General features: G+C 37.6%; 3 protein-coding genes across 3 annotated transcripts; all 3 read left to right on the top strand.

Moving 5' to 3' along the window:
• Positions 1-3414: 3414 nt before the first annotated feature.
• Positions 3415-5542, top strand: LOC133864996 (uncharacterized). Its single transcript, XM_062301454.1, has 3 exons — positions 3415-3464; positions 4096-4178; positions 4442-5542. Exons 2-3 carry the CDS (start codon positions 4159-4161, stop codon positions 5226-5228), a joined length of 807 nt encoding a protein of 268 aa, XP_062157438.1. The 5' UTR covers positions 3415-3464; positions 4096-4158; the 3' UTR covers positions 5229-5542.
• A 3283-nt stretch (positions 5543-8825) lies between these two features.
• LOC133863410 (uncharacterized) lies at positions 8826-11003 on the top strand. The gene has a single exon (XM_062299351.1). The coding sequence runs from the start codon at positions 8826-8828 to the stop codon at positions 11001-11003; it is 2178 nt and encodes a 725-aa protein (XP_062155335.1).
• A 3335-nt stretch (positions 11004-14338) lies between these two features.
• On the top strand, positions 14339-15211 carry LOC133863409 (uncharacterized). The gene is made up of 3 exons (XM_062299350.1): positions 14339-14836; positions 14940-15035; positions 15122-15211. Exons 1-3 carry the CDS (start codon positions 14339-14341, stop codon positions 15209-15211), a joined length of 684 nt encoding a protein of 227 aa, XP_062155334.1.
• The last annotated feature ends 3200 nt before the right edge of the window (positions 15212-18411 follow it).

Here is an 18411-nt window from a genome sequence, read left to right as displayed (position 1 = left end):
TCGAAAGTTTTTCCTTTTTTTTTTTTCAAATAAATTAAAAAATTTCGTTTAAACGAAATATATATATATATATATATATATATATATATATATATATATATATATATATATATATATATATATATATATATATTTCCTTTTTTGAATTTTTAGGGGTATTGTTATCTTATTTAAAAAATTGTAATGTCATTTTTGTCTTTTTATTGGCTTTGGGGGACGTTGGCAACTTTTTAATAGTTTGGGAAGACATTGTCCCAATTGAAAGTTTGGAAGACCATTGTTAATTAAGTAGTAGTTTGAGAAGGGTACGTAAATTTTTCACAATAAAATATCTGAAAGAATGCATTTTGAATCTCTATTTCTTCTTTGGAATAATCTAATATTCATCTGAGGCCATCTACCGAATAAACTTCTCCTAATTCCTACGAGCCTAAAGAATATTACATCTATATCAAAGATTAAACAAAATACTTTATGAGAAATTGCAGCAAACAAAGAGATGGTCGATATTCTCCTCACCCAACCCACAGAAAATACATTTCATTATTGAAACATAGCCATAAATGTTTCAACATATGCTACATATCCCTAAACCGATTCAAACACTCCTTGACCACAGAAACAGAGTATAACTCACCCTTGTATAAGATAAGAACATCATCAGCAAAACAGAGATGATATAATATTTTCACCTTATGGCATCTCCAATGGAAACAAAACTGGGTCCTCTTCGTCATACTCTTCCTAAGCCCTGAAAAAGTCTCCATCACTAGAACAAACGATAAGGCAACAAAGGCTCACCTTGCCGAGACCGACCTCTATTCCTATAGAAAGAGTCCTTGAGCTCACCATTAATGGGAGAATGTAGGAGTGATGATACACAACTCAATGCAATTCACCGCGCCATAACTCTAGGTACTCCAACAACAATCCTTAAAACTGCCAAGACAAAATCCCCATTCACAAGATTATACGCCTTCATTAATTAAATCAATCTTCAAGGCACACATGGGGAACCTTTATCGATCTATATGCATTGTACGTAGTTTCTCATAACTAATGTTGGTTTTGTTGCATTTTGGCTATTTCACCGTGACAAAAAAAAAAATTTAAAAACTTAAAAAATTACAATTATTTAGCATATAGAAGGGAAATTAATAACCAAAGATGAAGCTTAAGAAGCTTTTAGCTGAGATGCATATCACTATCAGATAAGATATGGAATCAGAATCTTGAAGCAAGCTAGATGATTGTTGAGTTGCAAAATGACCCAGATAATCAAAGCAACACGATTTGATAATTCAAGATTACAATTGGAAAACTCTTGGCAATTTGCAGGTTTCCCTAATTATATATTTTTAAACTAAGGCCTCGTTTGGTACATGGAATTGGTATTTCATTAGGAAAATGAAAAGTTATTATTGGGAATGAAGAAGAGTAGAATGGAATAATTATTCAAATTCCTTAGTTTGGTAACAACACATATACCACAACTGGAATTGAACCAAAATTATTAAAAAATCCACATAATTTCATATTTTTCTAAACAACCCACATAATTTATTATTTTTCTAAAAAACTCAAATCTTAATAAAATAAAATAAAAATTTAGAGGTTCATTGTCGAGGCCACCCCCAATGGCACCGGGGGTGGCCGCACCACCCCTGAGGTTTGGTGTGGGTGGCCGGCCAACTATTGATCTAAGGTTCAATTCTTTAATTCTTTATTTATTTATTTTTTTTTTGAGTTTAGTTTGAAAAAATTAAAGAAATATATATATATTTGAAAAATGTTGTCTATTTCATCAAAAATAACTATTCCTCTAAATTTTTAGAAAAATAAGTCCTTACCAAATTAATAAATAAATAATTATTTCAATAAAATAATACTCATTTTATTTTAAAGACTTATTTCGCGAACCAAACGGACTCAAGTGCTTAGAAATTTGATAACTTGGAAAAATAGGAGAAGCGTCGTGATCGGGTTAATTAGTCTTAACACACGTACAGGTGACCGAGTCATAACTCAAAAGTCAAAGTCTCGTTCTTTTTTTTTTTTTTTAAAAAAAAGTCTTCTTCCTTTTCCTAATATATATGGTTAAGACTCAGTCCCGAAATTAATTAACGGTTAAAAGACATCATCATCATGGCTAGTTTTTTTACCTGATCATTTGATTAAGATGGGATGGGATGGGATCATGGCCGGAGTATCTAGTACTGCCTTTTTCACTTGATCTTTTAATAGGTATTTTGCTTGATAAAGTCAAATATATAAAAAGTTACTTATCCAAATTTAAAAAAGTTTTACTATACCTTTATCAATTATGTAGTTTAAATCATGTATTTTGATTTAAAAAAATAAATAACATATTAATTTGTCTTTGTAGTCGTTATACTGCCTCACAAGGAATGCTAGGCTTACAAAATATTTTACAAAAAAAAAAAAAAAAAAAAAAAACTCTTACAAAATGATGTGCCAAGCAATATTTCCAATTTGAAATTCGCCGAGACCGAGTTTTTTTTTTTTAGCAAATATATTGGCATGGATGAACGATGTGATGATGTAAGTGGGCTAACTCCCAAGCCTCCTGCTCAAGAGAAATGCCAGCTAGGTTAATTTACAAAATATTTAGCCTCGCCAAAATAGTTTTTTAGCTATTTTGGTGAGCCAATTTGATGAAAATCCTGAAAAACTACTCCCAGCAACCTCACCATTTTAACCAAAAAAATTTGATGACTGAAATTACTAACCAAATTAGATGAGGCATTTTCACTCAACAACCCACTCACCAAATTTTGTTTCACCTTTCTCTCTCACATGATTAGCACACTTTTTTGCTTTTTTCTCTCATTTTCTTCTCTCATCTCCCATCTCTCACACATAATGTCCTTATTTTATGGATATCAATGATTTTTTATAAAAAGATTATATAGAGAAAAAATAAATAAATATGAAAAAATTATTATTTAAATAGAATAGTGAATATTAACTAGTTAAAATGATGAGGCTATTTGGGGAATTTTAATAAAGTGGCTCACCAAAATAGAAAAAAATGATTTTTAGTTATTTTGGTGAGTAAAATTTGGTGAGGCTACTAAGAATGCTCTAAGATTAAGAAAAGAACATCACGCGATTAGACTGTTTTGTGAAAATAAGTAGTTAATTTACAAATTACGTACAAGTCAAAAACGCCGTGCACGCATGAGTGCTATATACGCCGGCCCGAAAATCTCAAAGAAACTTCCATGACCGACTTGTTCGTGCTACTATAGTGACATAGTCTATATACAGTTCCTTCATTTACAAGTAAACACGCAGTCAGCCAGTCATATGTACGTTGGACTACGTCTTCATTTTGAATGTATATAAAGACATGATTTGTTTGATATAATGAACTATATATCCTGCTCTCCATACAAATTACAAAGTAAGAATCTCGCGTGCCTTTTGGAATCACCCTGCTGGTGAGTTAGTAAGCTTATATTTGTCCAATAATTTGTACGTATATTTATCTTCAGTTTTTTTGGATACCTAAATTTTAATATATTTATTCACTCATAAGCGATGGTCGACCCACCTCTAAGCCGGCTGTAGGAAATGGTTTTGGCCACCCGCTTAGGCTAAATAGAGGTGGCAAGCCACCCAGTCCAAAAGATTTAGCAATGAATGAACTATATATTCTAAATGGATGTGGCCAGGCCAAAGATTCATATATAGTATATGACTAAATATGAACTTCCTTTGATAGCAATAACTGCATTATCAATCTTCTTTGCCTGCGCAATTACTTCCCTCCATGATTTGAGCTTGAGAATCTTTAATCTCGTCAGACACTTTACTTCAGGCTATATACATAGAAAAATATCATTAATCAGTTATAGGCAACACTCTTCTTTATTTTTCAACTGGCCGGAGAAAGACCAAACCCGGCCGGCCGTACTTGTTTAAGGATCAAAACTACGCATGCCTTTGCAAGCATAAAATCGAAGAGGAAGAATCTTGTGTGGCTTCGGAATCATCCTGGTGAATTAATATGCTTATATATATAATTGTCCAATAAATATTTGTACTGATCTTTTCCTTTTTTATGTGCAGAAATTTTGATGCTGTTAATTACCAAGCTAACAAGTACCGCTGCATAACCGTTTTGTTCTTCACATGGCGATTTCCTGTTTTGGGTACGTATCAAATATTTCCAAGGATATATATCATTAGCAATTATTTTTGTTGGAATATAAAAATATCATAAGTGTGAATAATTAATAAAACATTACTTTGTCCAAATCTTTTGGGTTAAATGGAATACGTACTTACATATATATTATAGAATGATCAAAGTCTTTTTTCTAATTTGAATGATCAAAGTCTAATTAAAGTGTACTTTAGTCTCCTTAAAGAGTTCCTATTTTGAATTAATTATCTTTCTTTGCTTACCGTCCAGGATCTGCTGCAAGTCAACCGTCTCAGAAGATACTCACGAACACCCGCTTCAATTGATAACGAATAGCAAAGCACCTTATAAGTGTGATGGGTGTAAAGAACTAGGGTATGGATCATCTTACCGGTGTATCGAATTCGAAAAGAACTGTCGTCCTGGCTATCAACTTCACAAGGAATGCACTTCAGCTTTGGCCAACAGCGCCACCATGCACTCATTATTCTTCAAGAATGTCCACTTCAAATTTCATAAGCAACCCCCAGAACATGTTGGATCTTGTGTTGCATGTGGGAAGGATGTCCAAGGGTTCAGGTACCACTACTCTTCGCCTAAGAAGAATGCATTCCTAGGGTTTTTTCTTCCGAGCAAACAACTTGTCCTGCATCCTTGTTGTTTCAGGCTCCCAAGTAACAGAACTAATCAGGGGTTGAATGCAAGTAATGAAGGGGTTGTGAATCTAGAGCTAAAGGAAAAGGCCGTATCGAACTGCCTAATTTGCCAAAGAAAGAAAATCTCAAAAAAGATTGAGGGCTGGGCCTATGTCTCCACTTGTGGTGAATACTGTTACCATGTGAAATGTGTGAAAGACTTGGTCGACAAGAGGTTGGAGCAACAAATTGATGGAACAAATACAAGTACCTTACAATTGGAAGTAAGGCAAAACGCCTTACAGGTTGGTACGGAAGTCATAAAAGTGGTTCTAAAGCTCATTATTGAAGCAATTTTCGGGGATCCACTATCTGCGATTGTTACTTTTGTCCTATATTTTTTTACAGACAGAATAGGTTAATTAGGAAAAAATAATTAATAATAATAATAATGTGCCACTGGAAGCCTCAATCTGGATCTTTTGATCATACCATCGTTATATTTTCTTATGTAAGAGGATATATAATCCATGGTGAGAATTATGTATGCATGAATATCTGTTATAATTTGTGTGTACCAATCTGATCATCTTTACATAGATGAACTTGATGAAGTATTTTGGCAATACCTTGGGTAGAGTACTCTTCCGTTGGTGATCTCTGTCTTGTCCCCATCAAGCTTAACAAAAGTACATCAATGTGATATCATAAATGAATATTAATTTGAACAGTCAAATCTTTGTCTTAATAGTTAGTCAATGTCGCACTTTGACTTTTGTATTGCCTCATACGCTACGCTGTGGATGAGAGGGAAAGGCTACCATAGAGTCTTTCACGTGGAATCAGTGGGGAAGAGAAATTCATGATGGGGAAGCCATGGGAGAGGTCGGAGAGAGTTGGTCTAAGAGAGAAAGTATATAAAATAATGTGTTCTGATTTTTTTTTTTTTTTAATTTCCTCAATTTTTGTGTTCTATTTTGATGTGGCAATTTTTTATTGGATGGCACAAAAAATTTGTTTGTACTACGTCTTTATAGAAGTTATTTTCTTTAACAAAATAGCCTGACCGCGTATATTCCCGACACATCTTAAACACATCTCAGTATAACTAATTTTTAAATCTACTATTGAATTTGAAGGATACACATTGGGTCTCATAAATTTAATGGTGAATTTAAAAATGATATAGGTAAAAAACGTGTAGGAGATATATTTATATTATTTATGATTTGAAATTTACTCACTCTCCTTAAGAAAATGACAATACGCGGTTTGCCTATTTTGTTATAAAGAAAGTAACTTCTATAAAGATCCGGCACAAACAGATTATTTGTGCCCTCCAATAAAAAATTGCCACATCATAATAGAAAACAAAAACTAGCTAGGAAAAAAAAAATTATAATCAAAACACATTATTTTCTATTCTCTGATCTTTAGCCCAACTCTCTCCAACGTAGCTCGGTCTCCCATGGCTTCCCCACCTTGAATTTCTCTTCCCCATTGATCCCACATAAAAGACTATATATGGTAGCCCTGGCTTTTCCCTCTGTGACATTACTGCCCCCCATTCGCCCCATCGATCTCATCCACACATGCCCCCCCCCCCCCCCCCCCCCCCCACACACACACAAACACACATCTTAGTCTCTTGATGGTTGTCATGTGAGACTAGTTGTCTGATTAATTTTCACATAATGGACAGCGTAAGTGAGCCTAATGGTAATTTATTGTATAATTACCAAAAGTGATCAGCAAGTCGTTGCAGCAGTTACATTACATCATTTATATATCCATGCCAACTTGAGGGAAAATGTTAAGGAAACTTCCATGATTGACTTGTGGTACGTATTGGCATTATTATTTACAAATAAACACGTAGTCATATATGTTGCTTAAAGTCTTCGATCATTTTGCATTTATATAAATAAAGACATGATTTGTGTAATATAATGAACTGTGAATTCAACTTTTAATCAATTCTTATTGACTTCTTCATCGTGCTCTAATTGGAATCATCCAGGTCATGAGTTCATAAGCTTAATTATATATATATTCGATCACGTTGTTATAATTAGCCGCTACATCACTATTTTCTTCTTCTAATGCGGTACATATATTCCCAAAGAGATTATTAACAATTATATAAGAAGCTTCAAATTTATGCGTATTTTTGCTTAAATTGTCTTTTTGTAAGAAATCTTAACACCTGCATGCATGTCCTCCTACATCGATCGATCATTGTTGTTTGAAGCTCCTACTTAAAATGACTGATCATGTATATATATATATTAGGGAAGACGATAGATCATTTTCCCCTGCCATGAAAACTATTGTTAAAATTTAATTATATATACGTTGCTCGCGCGTTTAGAGAAAAGTGTAGAAAAAGTTAAGTACGTATATATAATACAACTACATATGAACTTCAATTCCTTAGCAAGAAATTAAGTGCTTTAATCTTCCAAGGTTTTTCCTGCACAATATTCTCCCCATGATTTGAGCTTGAGAATCTTTAATTTCATAGGCCAGTATTGTTAAAATATTAATTAAATGATTAAATTAATTATTTTTTATTGTCTTAAAGTTTTTGAACAAGTGATGATTTTACATGGTATCAAATCGTACGATCTCGATCTGAAGGCCCAGCTCACTCCTCTGTTTCAAGAATATTGTATTCAACCTCTTACAAAACAGAGCTTTTCTTTTCTTTAATTGAGATTAGTAATGATTTAATTAACATGATATCAAAGTGGAAATACGATTTTTGAAGACTTACTTCTATGTACGTTTTAAGAATGATATGTATTTGATGTCATTCTCTTACGTATACGTACACCTCTTTTACAAATTTACTATTGAATTTGTGGAACCTACATGTATGTGGTCTCAGAGCTAAATTCAATGATGAATTTATACATCTTTTATATAAAAAATAATAAATATTGACAAAAAAAAAAAAAAAAAAGTGAGAAAAATGAAACCAAACATTTTTCTTTAAAAATAAAGATCATTTTCAACCCCTTGCAAACAGAGCTTCTTTTGTAGTGATTGGCTTCTTTATAATTTCTTGTGAATCGTACGAGATCCATTCGTTCTAATTAACAGACACGTTACTTCAGGCTATATCCATATAAAAAATATCATTATTTACAAACAACACTCTTCTTTATTTTTCAGCAGCCCGTAGAAAGACCAAAGCCCGTTATTTAAGGACAAACATTTCGCATGTCCTTCCAAGCATAAGAAGAGGAAGAATTAAAAGGAAGAATCTCGTATGGCTTCGAAATCATCCTGGTGAATTAATATGCTTATATTATTGTCCAATAAATATATATTTGTACTGATCTTTTCCTTTTTTGTGTGCAAAAACTTTGATCGATCCTGTTAATTACCAAGCTAACAAACGCTGCATCACCATTTTGTTCTTCACGTACTGTAACGAATAAAGAGCTCAAGCTGGAAGATGGAAGAAAGGTGAAAGCTGGAAGCTTGAGAACGAGAAGAAAGATGAGGAACAGGATGGAGTTGAAGTCTCGGGAAGTCGACTGAGTTCTGAGTTAAAGGAAGTGAGTGGTTTGACTGACGTACACGTGGCAGCTAGATATTAAATAAGAGTTGAGTGTAGCCCAGCTGGAAGGCTTGCTGAGGGGCTAAAACGGTGCGTTGGACATCTGCGTTCCATGGGGTGCTGATTGTCGTTTTTAGCCACTCTCAGTCGTTGCGTTTTATGCATTAGTTATAGCGTTTTATTAACTGTCTTGTAAGGCCAGTATATAAGGCCATAAGAGGGAACAGTAGGTTATCTTGCTTGTTGCTTATTGCTGTGAAAACAGTATTGGAGGGAGGGCATCCTCGAATTTGCCGCTTATCTGTAATTTTCAGTCTATTAATCCATTACTTCCACCATTACTACAAAAACCTTCATCAAATTCATCTAAAACCATTCTTAAATCAGTGACAGTGAAGTTGACTGTTACAAATTGGTATCAGAGCCTGATCCGCACATGAAAACCCGATCTATGGCAGCAGAAAATCCCTCGAGAAACCAGGAAGATGTGGTCACTCGGGAAGATGTGATGGGGCTATTACAAGCTCAAGTAGCTCAACAGGAAGACGTGAACAGGCGTATTGCGGCTCAGATGCAGAAGATTCAGGAGCACTTGGATAAGCAATCCAGAACGACCACGAACAATAGAAATGAGGCTCAGCCGTTTGTGCTTTATCCCCAGGACTACAGTGGCGGAGAATCATCTGGATCTGGTCTGGGTGATGGGTTGCTGAAGCCGAAGTCTGTAAGGCTGGATTTCCCTCGTTTTGACGGTGAGGACCCGGAGACTTGGTGTTGTAGAGCTGAGCAATTCTTCGAATACTATAGTACCCCAATGGAGCATCGGCTATCCATCTCTTCCTTTCACATGGATGGCAAGGCGTTGGTCTGGTTCAGGGAATTACGGGCCAGTAACCCAGCCATTCCTTGGGCAGAATTCGTGAGGTCAATGCAGATTCGATTTGGTAGAAGCTCGTATGATGATCCGATGGAGTCCCTGTCAAAGCTAAAACAAGAAGGTGCGTTAGAAGACTATAAGAACCAGTTCGACACTCTGGCTCTGAAGGTCCGCAACCTACCCGAGTATCACAAGTTGAGCTGTTTTTTGGGGGGACTAAGGGACGAAATCAGAGTGCCTGTGAGGATGTTCAATCCTACAACTCTGGTGGATGCCTACTCCTTAGCTAGAATGCAAGAGGAATGCGTGGCTACGTGTAGAAGGTACCCTAGAACGGCTGCCAATTCTGGACAATTCCAGTACTCAGGCCAAGGGTTGAGTGTTAACCTACCGGTGGGATTTGCTAAGGGAAGTGTCATTTCCAATTCTAATAGGAAGTTTCATCAGGATCAGATCAAGCAGAATTTCCGACCACCAGGGGGAGGTGGGCTACCGGGCAATGAAGGGTTGAGACCGAGCCAAGCCTTGGTTCCGGTTCAAAAACTTACACAAGCACAGATGGACGAACGGCGACGAAAAGGCCTGTGCTATACTTGTGACGCGAAATGGACAAGGGGGCATGTTTGCGTGGCTCCGAAGTTATTTATCCTGGAAGCAGTGGAAGGTGGGGAAGAGGAATTGGTCAAGAAACCAGAGCAGTTGGAAGAGGACCTGGGGGAATTTTTTATGGAAGAGTTTCCGGAAATTTCACTAAATGCCATTACTGGCAGTCCCAGCCCTAAGACTATGAGGGTAGTCGGTCTCTTGAGGTACCACCAAGTGGTTATCCTAATAGACTCTGGCAGCACTCATAATTTCATTGACATGAAATTAGCAGCCACCTTGGGAATTAGACCAGTGAAGCAGGATGGTATCTTGGTCCAGATTGCTAATGGACAAGAGGTGAAGAGCCCAGGCCGAAGCCAAAGAATGGAAGTAAAGGTGCAGGGAACTGTATTTGGGACTGAGTTGTTTATATTACCACTAGCTGGCTGTGATATAGTGCTTGGAATACAGTGGCTAAGGACCTTGGGGCCTATCATGTGGGATTTCACCAAACTCCAGATGAAGTTCCAGTATGGGGGAAAGAGTTGTATGTTACTAGGGTTGCAAAGAGGGCCAAATGTGAGCTTTGAGGAAGGGGATTCTTTTAAACTACCGAAGCAAGAACAGAAGGGTATTTTGCTCCAGATGGTGAGCCACTCAGCAGGGTGTTGGGCAATGCGAAAGCAGGAAGGAGACACTGCAGAGCTCCCCAACTCACCTAGGCCCATTTTACCTATTTTACAGGAGTATGGGGATGTCTTCCAGGAACCAAAAGGGTTACCTCCTAACCGCTCTTATGACCATTCCATACCATTACAGCCCGGGGTACAGGCCGTGTCAGTCAGGCCCTATAGGTACCCCTTCTATCAAAAGGAGGAAATTGAACGGATAGTCAAGGAGCTACTGGAATCAGGAGTTATAAGGCACAGCAACAGCCCCTTCTCCTCTCCAGTCTTATTGGTTAGAAAGGCGGACGGCTCTTGGCGTATGTGCATGGACTACAGAGCTCTAAACAAGGTAACCGTGAAAGATAAGTTCCCTATACCTGTGGTTGATGAACTACTAGATGAATTGGGAGGAGCCAAGGTTTTTTCTAAGCTGGACTTACGATCCGGCTACCACCAAATCCGTGTGGTGGAGGCTGACATTCCCAAAACAGCCTTCTGAACTCACGAAGGGCACTACGAATTCTTAGTTATGCCATTTGGGCTAACTAACGCGCCATCCACTTTTCAGGGCCTTATGAACCATATTTTTAAACCTTACTTAAGAAAGTTTATCCTAGTCTTCTTTGACGATATCTTGGTGTACAGTGGGGATATGGGGACACACCTATCACATCTGAAAACCACCCTTGAACTTCTAAGGCAGAACAAGTTATTTGCTAAGATGTCTAAATGCAAATTTGGGAGTGATGAAGTGGATTACCTGGGTCATATAGTTACTGCACAGGGAGTATGTGCTGACCCAGAAAAAATTCAGGCAATGGTGGATTGGCCATTCCCGAAAAATATTAAGGCATTAAGAGGATTTTTGGGTTTGACGGGGTATTACCGTAAATTCATCAAAGGCTATGGTTCTATCGCTGCCCCTCTGACTTCTATGCTTAAAAAGAACTCATTTGAATGGAATGACTCAGCTAGGGAGGCTTTTCAGGCCTTGAAGGTTGCTGTAACCCAAGCCCCGGTTTTGGCCCTACCTGATTTTTCTAAACCCTTTATTATAGAATGTGATGCCAGTGGAGTTGGCATAGGGGCTGTGTTAATGCAAGGGAAGCAGCCTATAGCCTTCCTTAGCAAGGCGCTCAAGGGTAAAGCACTATACATGTCCACCTACGAGAAGGAACTATTTGCCCTAGTCACTGCAGTTCAGAAATGGAGGCCCTACCTCTTGGGACAACCTTTCTTGGTAAGAACAGACCAACAAAGCTTAAAGTTCCTGCTGGAACAGAAGGTAGGCACCCCCTTCCAGCAGAAGTGGATAACCAAACTGCTTGGTTACGACTTCCTAGTGGAGTATAAAAAAGGGGCAGATAACCGGGTGGCGGATGCTCTCTCTCGAAGGGAGGATTGGGTTGAGGAAATAACCCTTACCTTACTTTCTATTCCTACCCCTAGCTGGACAGCGGATCTGAAACAGCAGTATGCAGAGGATGAAGACCTCCAGCAACTATGGAATAAATGGAATAGCAATGAGCTAGATACCCGGAAATACTCTGTCCGGGATGACCTTCTCTTGTATAAGAACAAAATCATCCTTGGGCACTCTCCTCAACTTAAGACACAGGTATTGACCTTTGTACACAGTGATCCTACAGCTGGGCACTCCGGGTATGAGAAGACTCTACATAGGGCCAAGCGAGATTTCTTCTGGAAGGGCATGAGGCGAGATATAAAAAATTTCATCCGAGAATGTGAGGTGTGCCAGAGGTGCAAGTATGAAAATACCTCCCCTGCTGGGTTACTCCAGCCCCTCCCTATCCCTACCAAGGTTTGGACCGACATCTCAATGGACTTCGTGGAAGGACTTCCCTCCTCAAGGGGACACTCAGTGATATTGGTTGTGGTAGATAGGTTATCCAAATACGGCCATTTTATCTCCCTATCTCACCCCTACACAGCAGCTATGGTGGCTCAGTTATTCATTTTCCATGTGTTCAAGTTACACGGCATGCCGCAATCCATTATCTCGGACCGTGACCCAACATTTACCAGTGCGTTTTGGGGTGAGCTATTCAGGTTGCAGGGGACTACTCTTAAGATGAGTACCAGCTATCACCCCCAGACAGACGGGCAAACAGAAATAGTCAACAAATGCCTGGAAAACTACCTGAGATGTTTCACTCAGGACAGTCCTAAGCATTGGACCAATTGGCTGCCCTGGGCAGAGTATTGGTACAATACTTCCTGGCATGCCTCTACAAGGATAACCCCATTCGAGGCTGTATATGGGATCCCTCCACCCCGATTGCTAAGCTACATTCCGGGCACTACTCGCGTAGAGGCAGTAGAAGAGGTGCTACGTAACAGAGAACAAATTCTCAGTCTTCTCCAACACAACATGGAAAATGCCCAACAACGAATGAAAAAGTATGCAGATTTAAGGAGATCAGAGAGAAATTTTGACATAGGGCAAGAAGTCTACCTGAGATTGCAGCCGTACCGGCAGTCATCCGTGGCATACCGCCGAGCCCTAAAACTTGCTCCCCGTTTTTACGGGCCCTTCACCATCATCCGCAAGATCGGCGATGTAGCCTATGAACTGGATCTGCCTCCAGATGCCCGCATACATCCCGTCTTCCACGTGTCCCAGCTTAAACCAAAGTTGGGGTCGTCGTCTTCGGCCCTACCAAGACTTCCGCCAGTTGATGCTCAAGGGGTGCTCCGTCCTGAACCGGTGGAGATCCTTGGCCGTCGTTCGCGACCGAAGGATAATCGACCCTTCATCGAAGTTCTTGTTCGTTGGGAAGGACAAACAGCGGACGATGCCACGTGGGAGGAGTATCATACTCTCGCAAACGCCTACCCGCACCTTGTGGGCAAGGTGCTTTGATAGGGGGAGGTATTGTAACGAATAAAGAGCTCAAGCTGGAAGATGGAAGAAAGGTGAAAGCTGGAAGCTTGAGAACGAGAAGAAAGATGAGGAACAGGATGGAGTTGAAGTCTCGGGAAGTCGACTGAGTTCTGAGTTAAAGGAAGTGAGTGGTTTGACTGACGTACACGTGGCAGCTAGATATTAAATAAGAGTTGAGTGTAGCCCAGCTGGAAGGCTTGCTGAGGGGCTAAAACGGTGCGTTGGACATCTGCGTTCCATGGGGTGCTGATTGTCGTTTTTAGCCACTCTCAGTCGTTGCGTTTTATGCATTAGTTATAGCGTTTTATTAACTGTCTTGTAAGGCCAGTATATAAGGCCATAAGAGGGAACAGTAGGTTATCTTGCTTGTTGCTTATTGCTGTGAAAACAGTATTGGAGGGAGGGCATCCTCGAATTTGCCGCTTATCTGTAATTTTCAGTCTATTAATCCATTACTTCCACCATTACTACAAAAACCTTCATCAAATTCATCTAAAACCATTCTTAAATCAGTGACAGTGAAGTTGACTGTTACACGTACATGGCGATTTCGGCCTGTTTTGGGTACGCGCGTTTCAAATATTTTCAAGGTGGATATATATCATTAGCAATTATTTTTGTTGGAATATATATAAAAATATCACAAGTGTGAATAATTAAGAAAACATAACTTTGTCCAAATCTTTGGGATTAAATGGATGACCAACATATTATATATATATAATGATCAAACTCCGAATTTATTTGTCTTCTTTGCTTACTGTTTAGGATCTATTGCAAGTAAACTGTCTCAGAAGATACCCACGAACACCCGCTTCAATTCATAAGGAATAGCAAAGCACCTTATAAGTGTGATGGGTGTAAAGAACTAGGGTTTCGAATTCGAAAGCTAGCCGATCGAATGCCGCTATCAACTTCACGAGGAACGCATGACTTCAGCTTCGGCCAACAGTACCACCATGCACTCATTATTCTCCGAGAATGTCCGCTTCATATTTCATGAGCAATCTCCAGAACACGTTGGATCTTGTGTTGCATGTGGGAAGGATGTCCAAGGGTTCAGGTACCACTACTCTCCGCCTAAGAAGAATGCATTCCTAGAGCTTTTTCTTCCGAGCAAACAACTTGTCCTGCATCCTTGTTGTTTCAGGCTCCCAAGTAACAGAACTAATCAGGGGTTGAATGCAAGTAATGAAGGGGTGGTGAATCTAGAGCTAAAGGAAAAGGCTGCATCGAAGTGCCTAATTTGCCAAAGAAATAAAATCTCAAAAAAGATTGAGGGTTGGGCCTATGTCTCCACTTATGGCAAATACTGTTACCATGTGAGATGTGTGAAAGACTTGGTAGACAAGAAGTTGAAGCAACAAAGTGATGGAACAAATACAATTAGTACCTTACGATTGGAAGTACGGCAAAAGGCCTTACAGGTTGGTACCGAAGTCATAGAAGTGGTTCTAAAGCTCATTATTGAAGCAATTTTCGGGAATCCACTATCTGCGATTGTTACTTTTGTTCTGAATTTTTTTACAGACGGAATATGCCAAGTTAATTTGGAGAAGAAAAAAATGTGCCAGCTGGAAGCCTCAATCTGGCTCTTTTGATCAGACCATCATTATATTCTCTTATGTAAGAGGATATATTATAATCCATGGAGAATTAAGTATGAATATCTGTTATAATTTGTATGCACCAATCTGATCATCTTTGCATAGACAAACTTGATTAAGTACTTCGGCAATATCTTGGGTACTCTTCGGTTGTTGACCTTTGTCTTGTCCCTTAGAAGTTGCTGTCAATCTTAACGTGCGTACAAAACCCGCATGTCGAGGATTATTGCAATTCCTGATGGCATCAAAGACGAAGTTCATGCCGATGACATATATATATATATATATTTATCTTTTTAACTAGATAAACTAAGAAGACATTACTCTTATAACTAAAGTCAATATGCAACATATTAAATATCCTAATTATCAGACAATACTACAATTATGTAAAGAAATCATGCTATGGAAACAGTATGCATAGCAGCATATGCCAAAATACATAATGCTATTATGTTAAATCATATGATTTTTAACGTGTCTATGAAATGATATAGAATTAGCACAATGGTAAAAGACATAAACAAAGTATTGTTTATGAAGTCAAATACAATTAATTAGAGTTATATCTGCAACATTTTCGCAAGCTCTCCCATGCCTGCTTAATGGAGAAAGCACAATTATGAACCCACAACCAAGACACATTATCCCGAATAACGCCTTTAAGGTCCAAAATCTTTCTCCAAAACAAAGAGCAATCCACATGAATCTTCACATCTTATAAACACCTATTCCTTAGAATGTTATAGTTAACCAACTTAACCGGATGGCATTATTGAAACATAGCCATACATGGTTCGACATATGCTACATAGCCGCTTTATTATGCATCTCAAAGTTTTTAAGACCTAGCCCATGCACCTTCTTACTTGGGAAGACGAATAGAATTTCAAGCCACTTTAACCCCTGGACTGTTAAGGTTACCACCCTTCCATAAGAAAGGCTTGAGAATTTGTTCCCATTGGATGATGACACTTTGAGGAAAAATAAAAAGAGAAGACCATTACATGACTTTGCACGGCAAAAATAATTGAATTAACTATAGCAACTACCATAATTCTCACAACAATGGGGGGAAAATATTTGCCTCTAAATTGTGAGGCCATCTATTGAATAAACTTCTCCTAATTCCTATGAGCCTAAGGAATATTACATCTATACCAAAGATTAAACAAAATACTTTATGAGAAATTGCAGCAAACAAAAAGATGGTCGATATTCTCCTCACCCAACCCACAGAAAATACATTTCATTTCCTGAAGTAAGCCAATTAATTGCAACCAATCTGTCTTGGGTATATAATCTCCTAATTAATTGCAAGTAAAATAAAGAAAAAAGAAAAAAGAGTGGTGATAAATAATCTTATCATGCCATACTATCTTACGCTATAACATATTAAGGTAGCAGCTTCGCAAGCTCTCTCCAAGAACCGTTTAATGGAAAAAGCACAATTAGGAACTATGCCATGTCATTGGCCTTGTTTCGCAAGCTTACCATGCCGACCTTGTTTGGCAGCCCCTTCCCCTCATATTTGAGGGATTTTATTTATTTATTATTATTTAAATAGTAATAAAAAAACTGCTGATATAATACAAAAAATAAAAAAAGTTATAATGTTTTGAAGTTAATGTTTTTTTTTAGGAGAAGTGAAAAAAAAAAAAAAAAAAAAAAAAAAAAGAAAAAAAGGAAAGGGAAGGGGTGGGGAATATAATTCCAAGCCACTTTAACCCCTGGACTATTAAACTTACCACCCTTCCATGAGAAAGACTTGAGAATTTGTTCCACTTGAATGATGACACTTTTAGGAAGAATAAAAAGAGATTAAGAGAAGACTATTATATGACTTGCACGGCAAAAATAATTGAATTAATCTGTTGAAGCCTCCCTGTATAAGAGAGGGCTCTGCCTGCCCACCTCTTAGCCTTAGAAGCAGACCTCTTAGCTAACACCACACATTCAACCTTCTTTAATCTAGAAGAAATTAAGGGAAACTCCCAAATACCTTATAAGGAGCTTACCTTCTTGAAACCACAAAATACCCAACAACTGATTCTTAACAGCCTTTGCAATTGCAACTCCACAAGTAAATAAACAGATCTTATCATGGTTAGCAGAAAATGCTCACATATCCCTAAACTGATTCAAACACTCCTTGACCACAGAAACAGAGTATAACTCATGACCCTTGTATAAGATAAGAACATCATCATGATATAATATTTTCACCTTATGGCATCTCCAATGGAAACAAAACTGGGTCCTCTTCGTCATACTCTCCATAAGCCCTGAAAAAGCCTCCATCACTAAAACAAACGATAAGGCAACAAAGGCTCACTTTGCCGAAGACCTCTATTCCTATATAAAAAGTCCTTGAGCTCACCGTTAATGTGAGAATGTAAGAGTGATGATGCACATCACTATCAGAGAAGTTATGGAATCAGAATCTTGAAGCAAGATGATTGTTGAGTTGCAAAATGACCCAGATATTTAAAGCAACATGATTTGATAATTCAAGATTACTATTGTAAAACTCTTGGCAATTTGGAGGTTTTCTAATTATTTTTAAACTAATTAGTGATTGGGAATTTGATAACTCCGAAAAATGGGAGAAGCGTCATGAGTTAATTAGTCGTAACACAGGTGACCGAGTCATATATATATAAGTCAAAGTCTCGTTCTTTTTCTTTCTTTCTTTCTTTTTTTTTTTTTTTTTTTTTTTTTTCTTTTTTTTTTTTAAAAAAAAATAGTCTTCTTCCTTTACCTTATAATATGGTTAAGACTCGATCAGTCCTGATATTAATGGTTAAAAGACATCATGGCTTGTTTTTTTTTTTTACCTTATTTGATTAAGATGGGATGGGATGGGATGGGATGGGATCATGGGAGTATCTAGAGTGGCTTTTTCACTTGATCTTTTAATAGGTATTTTGATTGATAAAGTCAAATATATAAAAAGTTACTTATCCAAATTAAGAAGTTTTAGTATACCTTTATCAATTACGTAGTTTAAATCTTGTATTTTGATTTTAAAAAAATAAATAACATATTGAAACTCATGTCATTTTCTTCTTCTTAATTTTGTATAATGGAAGAAACTTCTGAAATGATAGGTCGATTAATAAGTTTCTTCCGAAATGATAGGTCGATTAATAAGTTAATAAGATGAGGGGCTTGTTTGGCAAAGACCTGTACAGAACAGAACATAACAGAATAGTGGGTTGTTAATTTTGGAATTAGTAAAATGTGATGATGAGATATAAAAATTTAAAAAAATGTATAGAAAAGTGAAAAAGTTTTGGATTGTAGTAAATAAAAAATTATTGATATGATATAAAAAGTAAAAAAAGTGGGAATGTTTTGATGTTGATTGGTGGTGAAAAATATAAAAAAATGAA

Source organism: Alnus glutinosa, chromosome 3, assembly GCF_958979055.1.
Source record: "Alnus glutinosa chromosome 3, dhAlnGlut1.1, whole genome shotgun sequence".
In the NCBI taxonomy this organism is placed as follows: Eukaryota; Viridiplantae; Streptophyta; class Magnoliopsida; order Fagales; family Betulaceae; genus Alnus; species Alnus glutinosa.
Note: the sequence above shows the minus strand (reverse complement) of the source record. Positions and strands in the feature narration are given on the sequence as shown.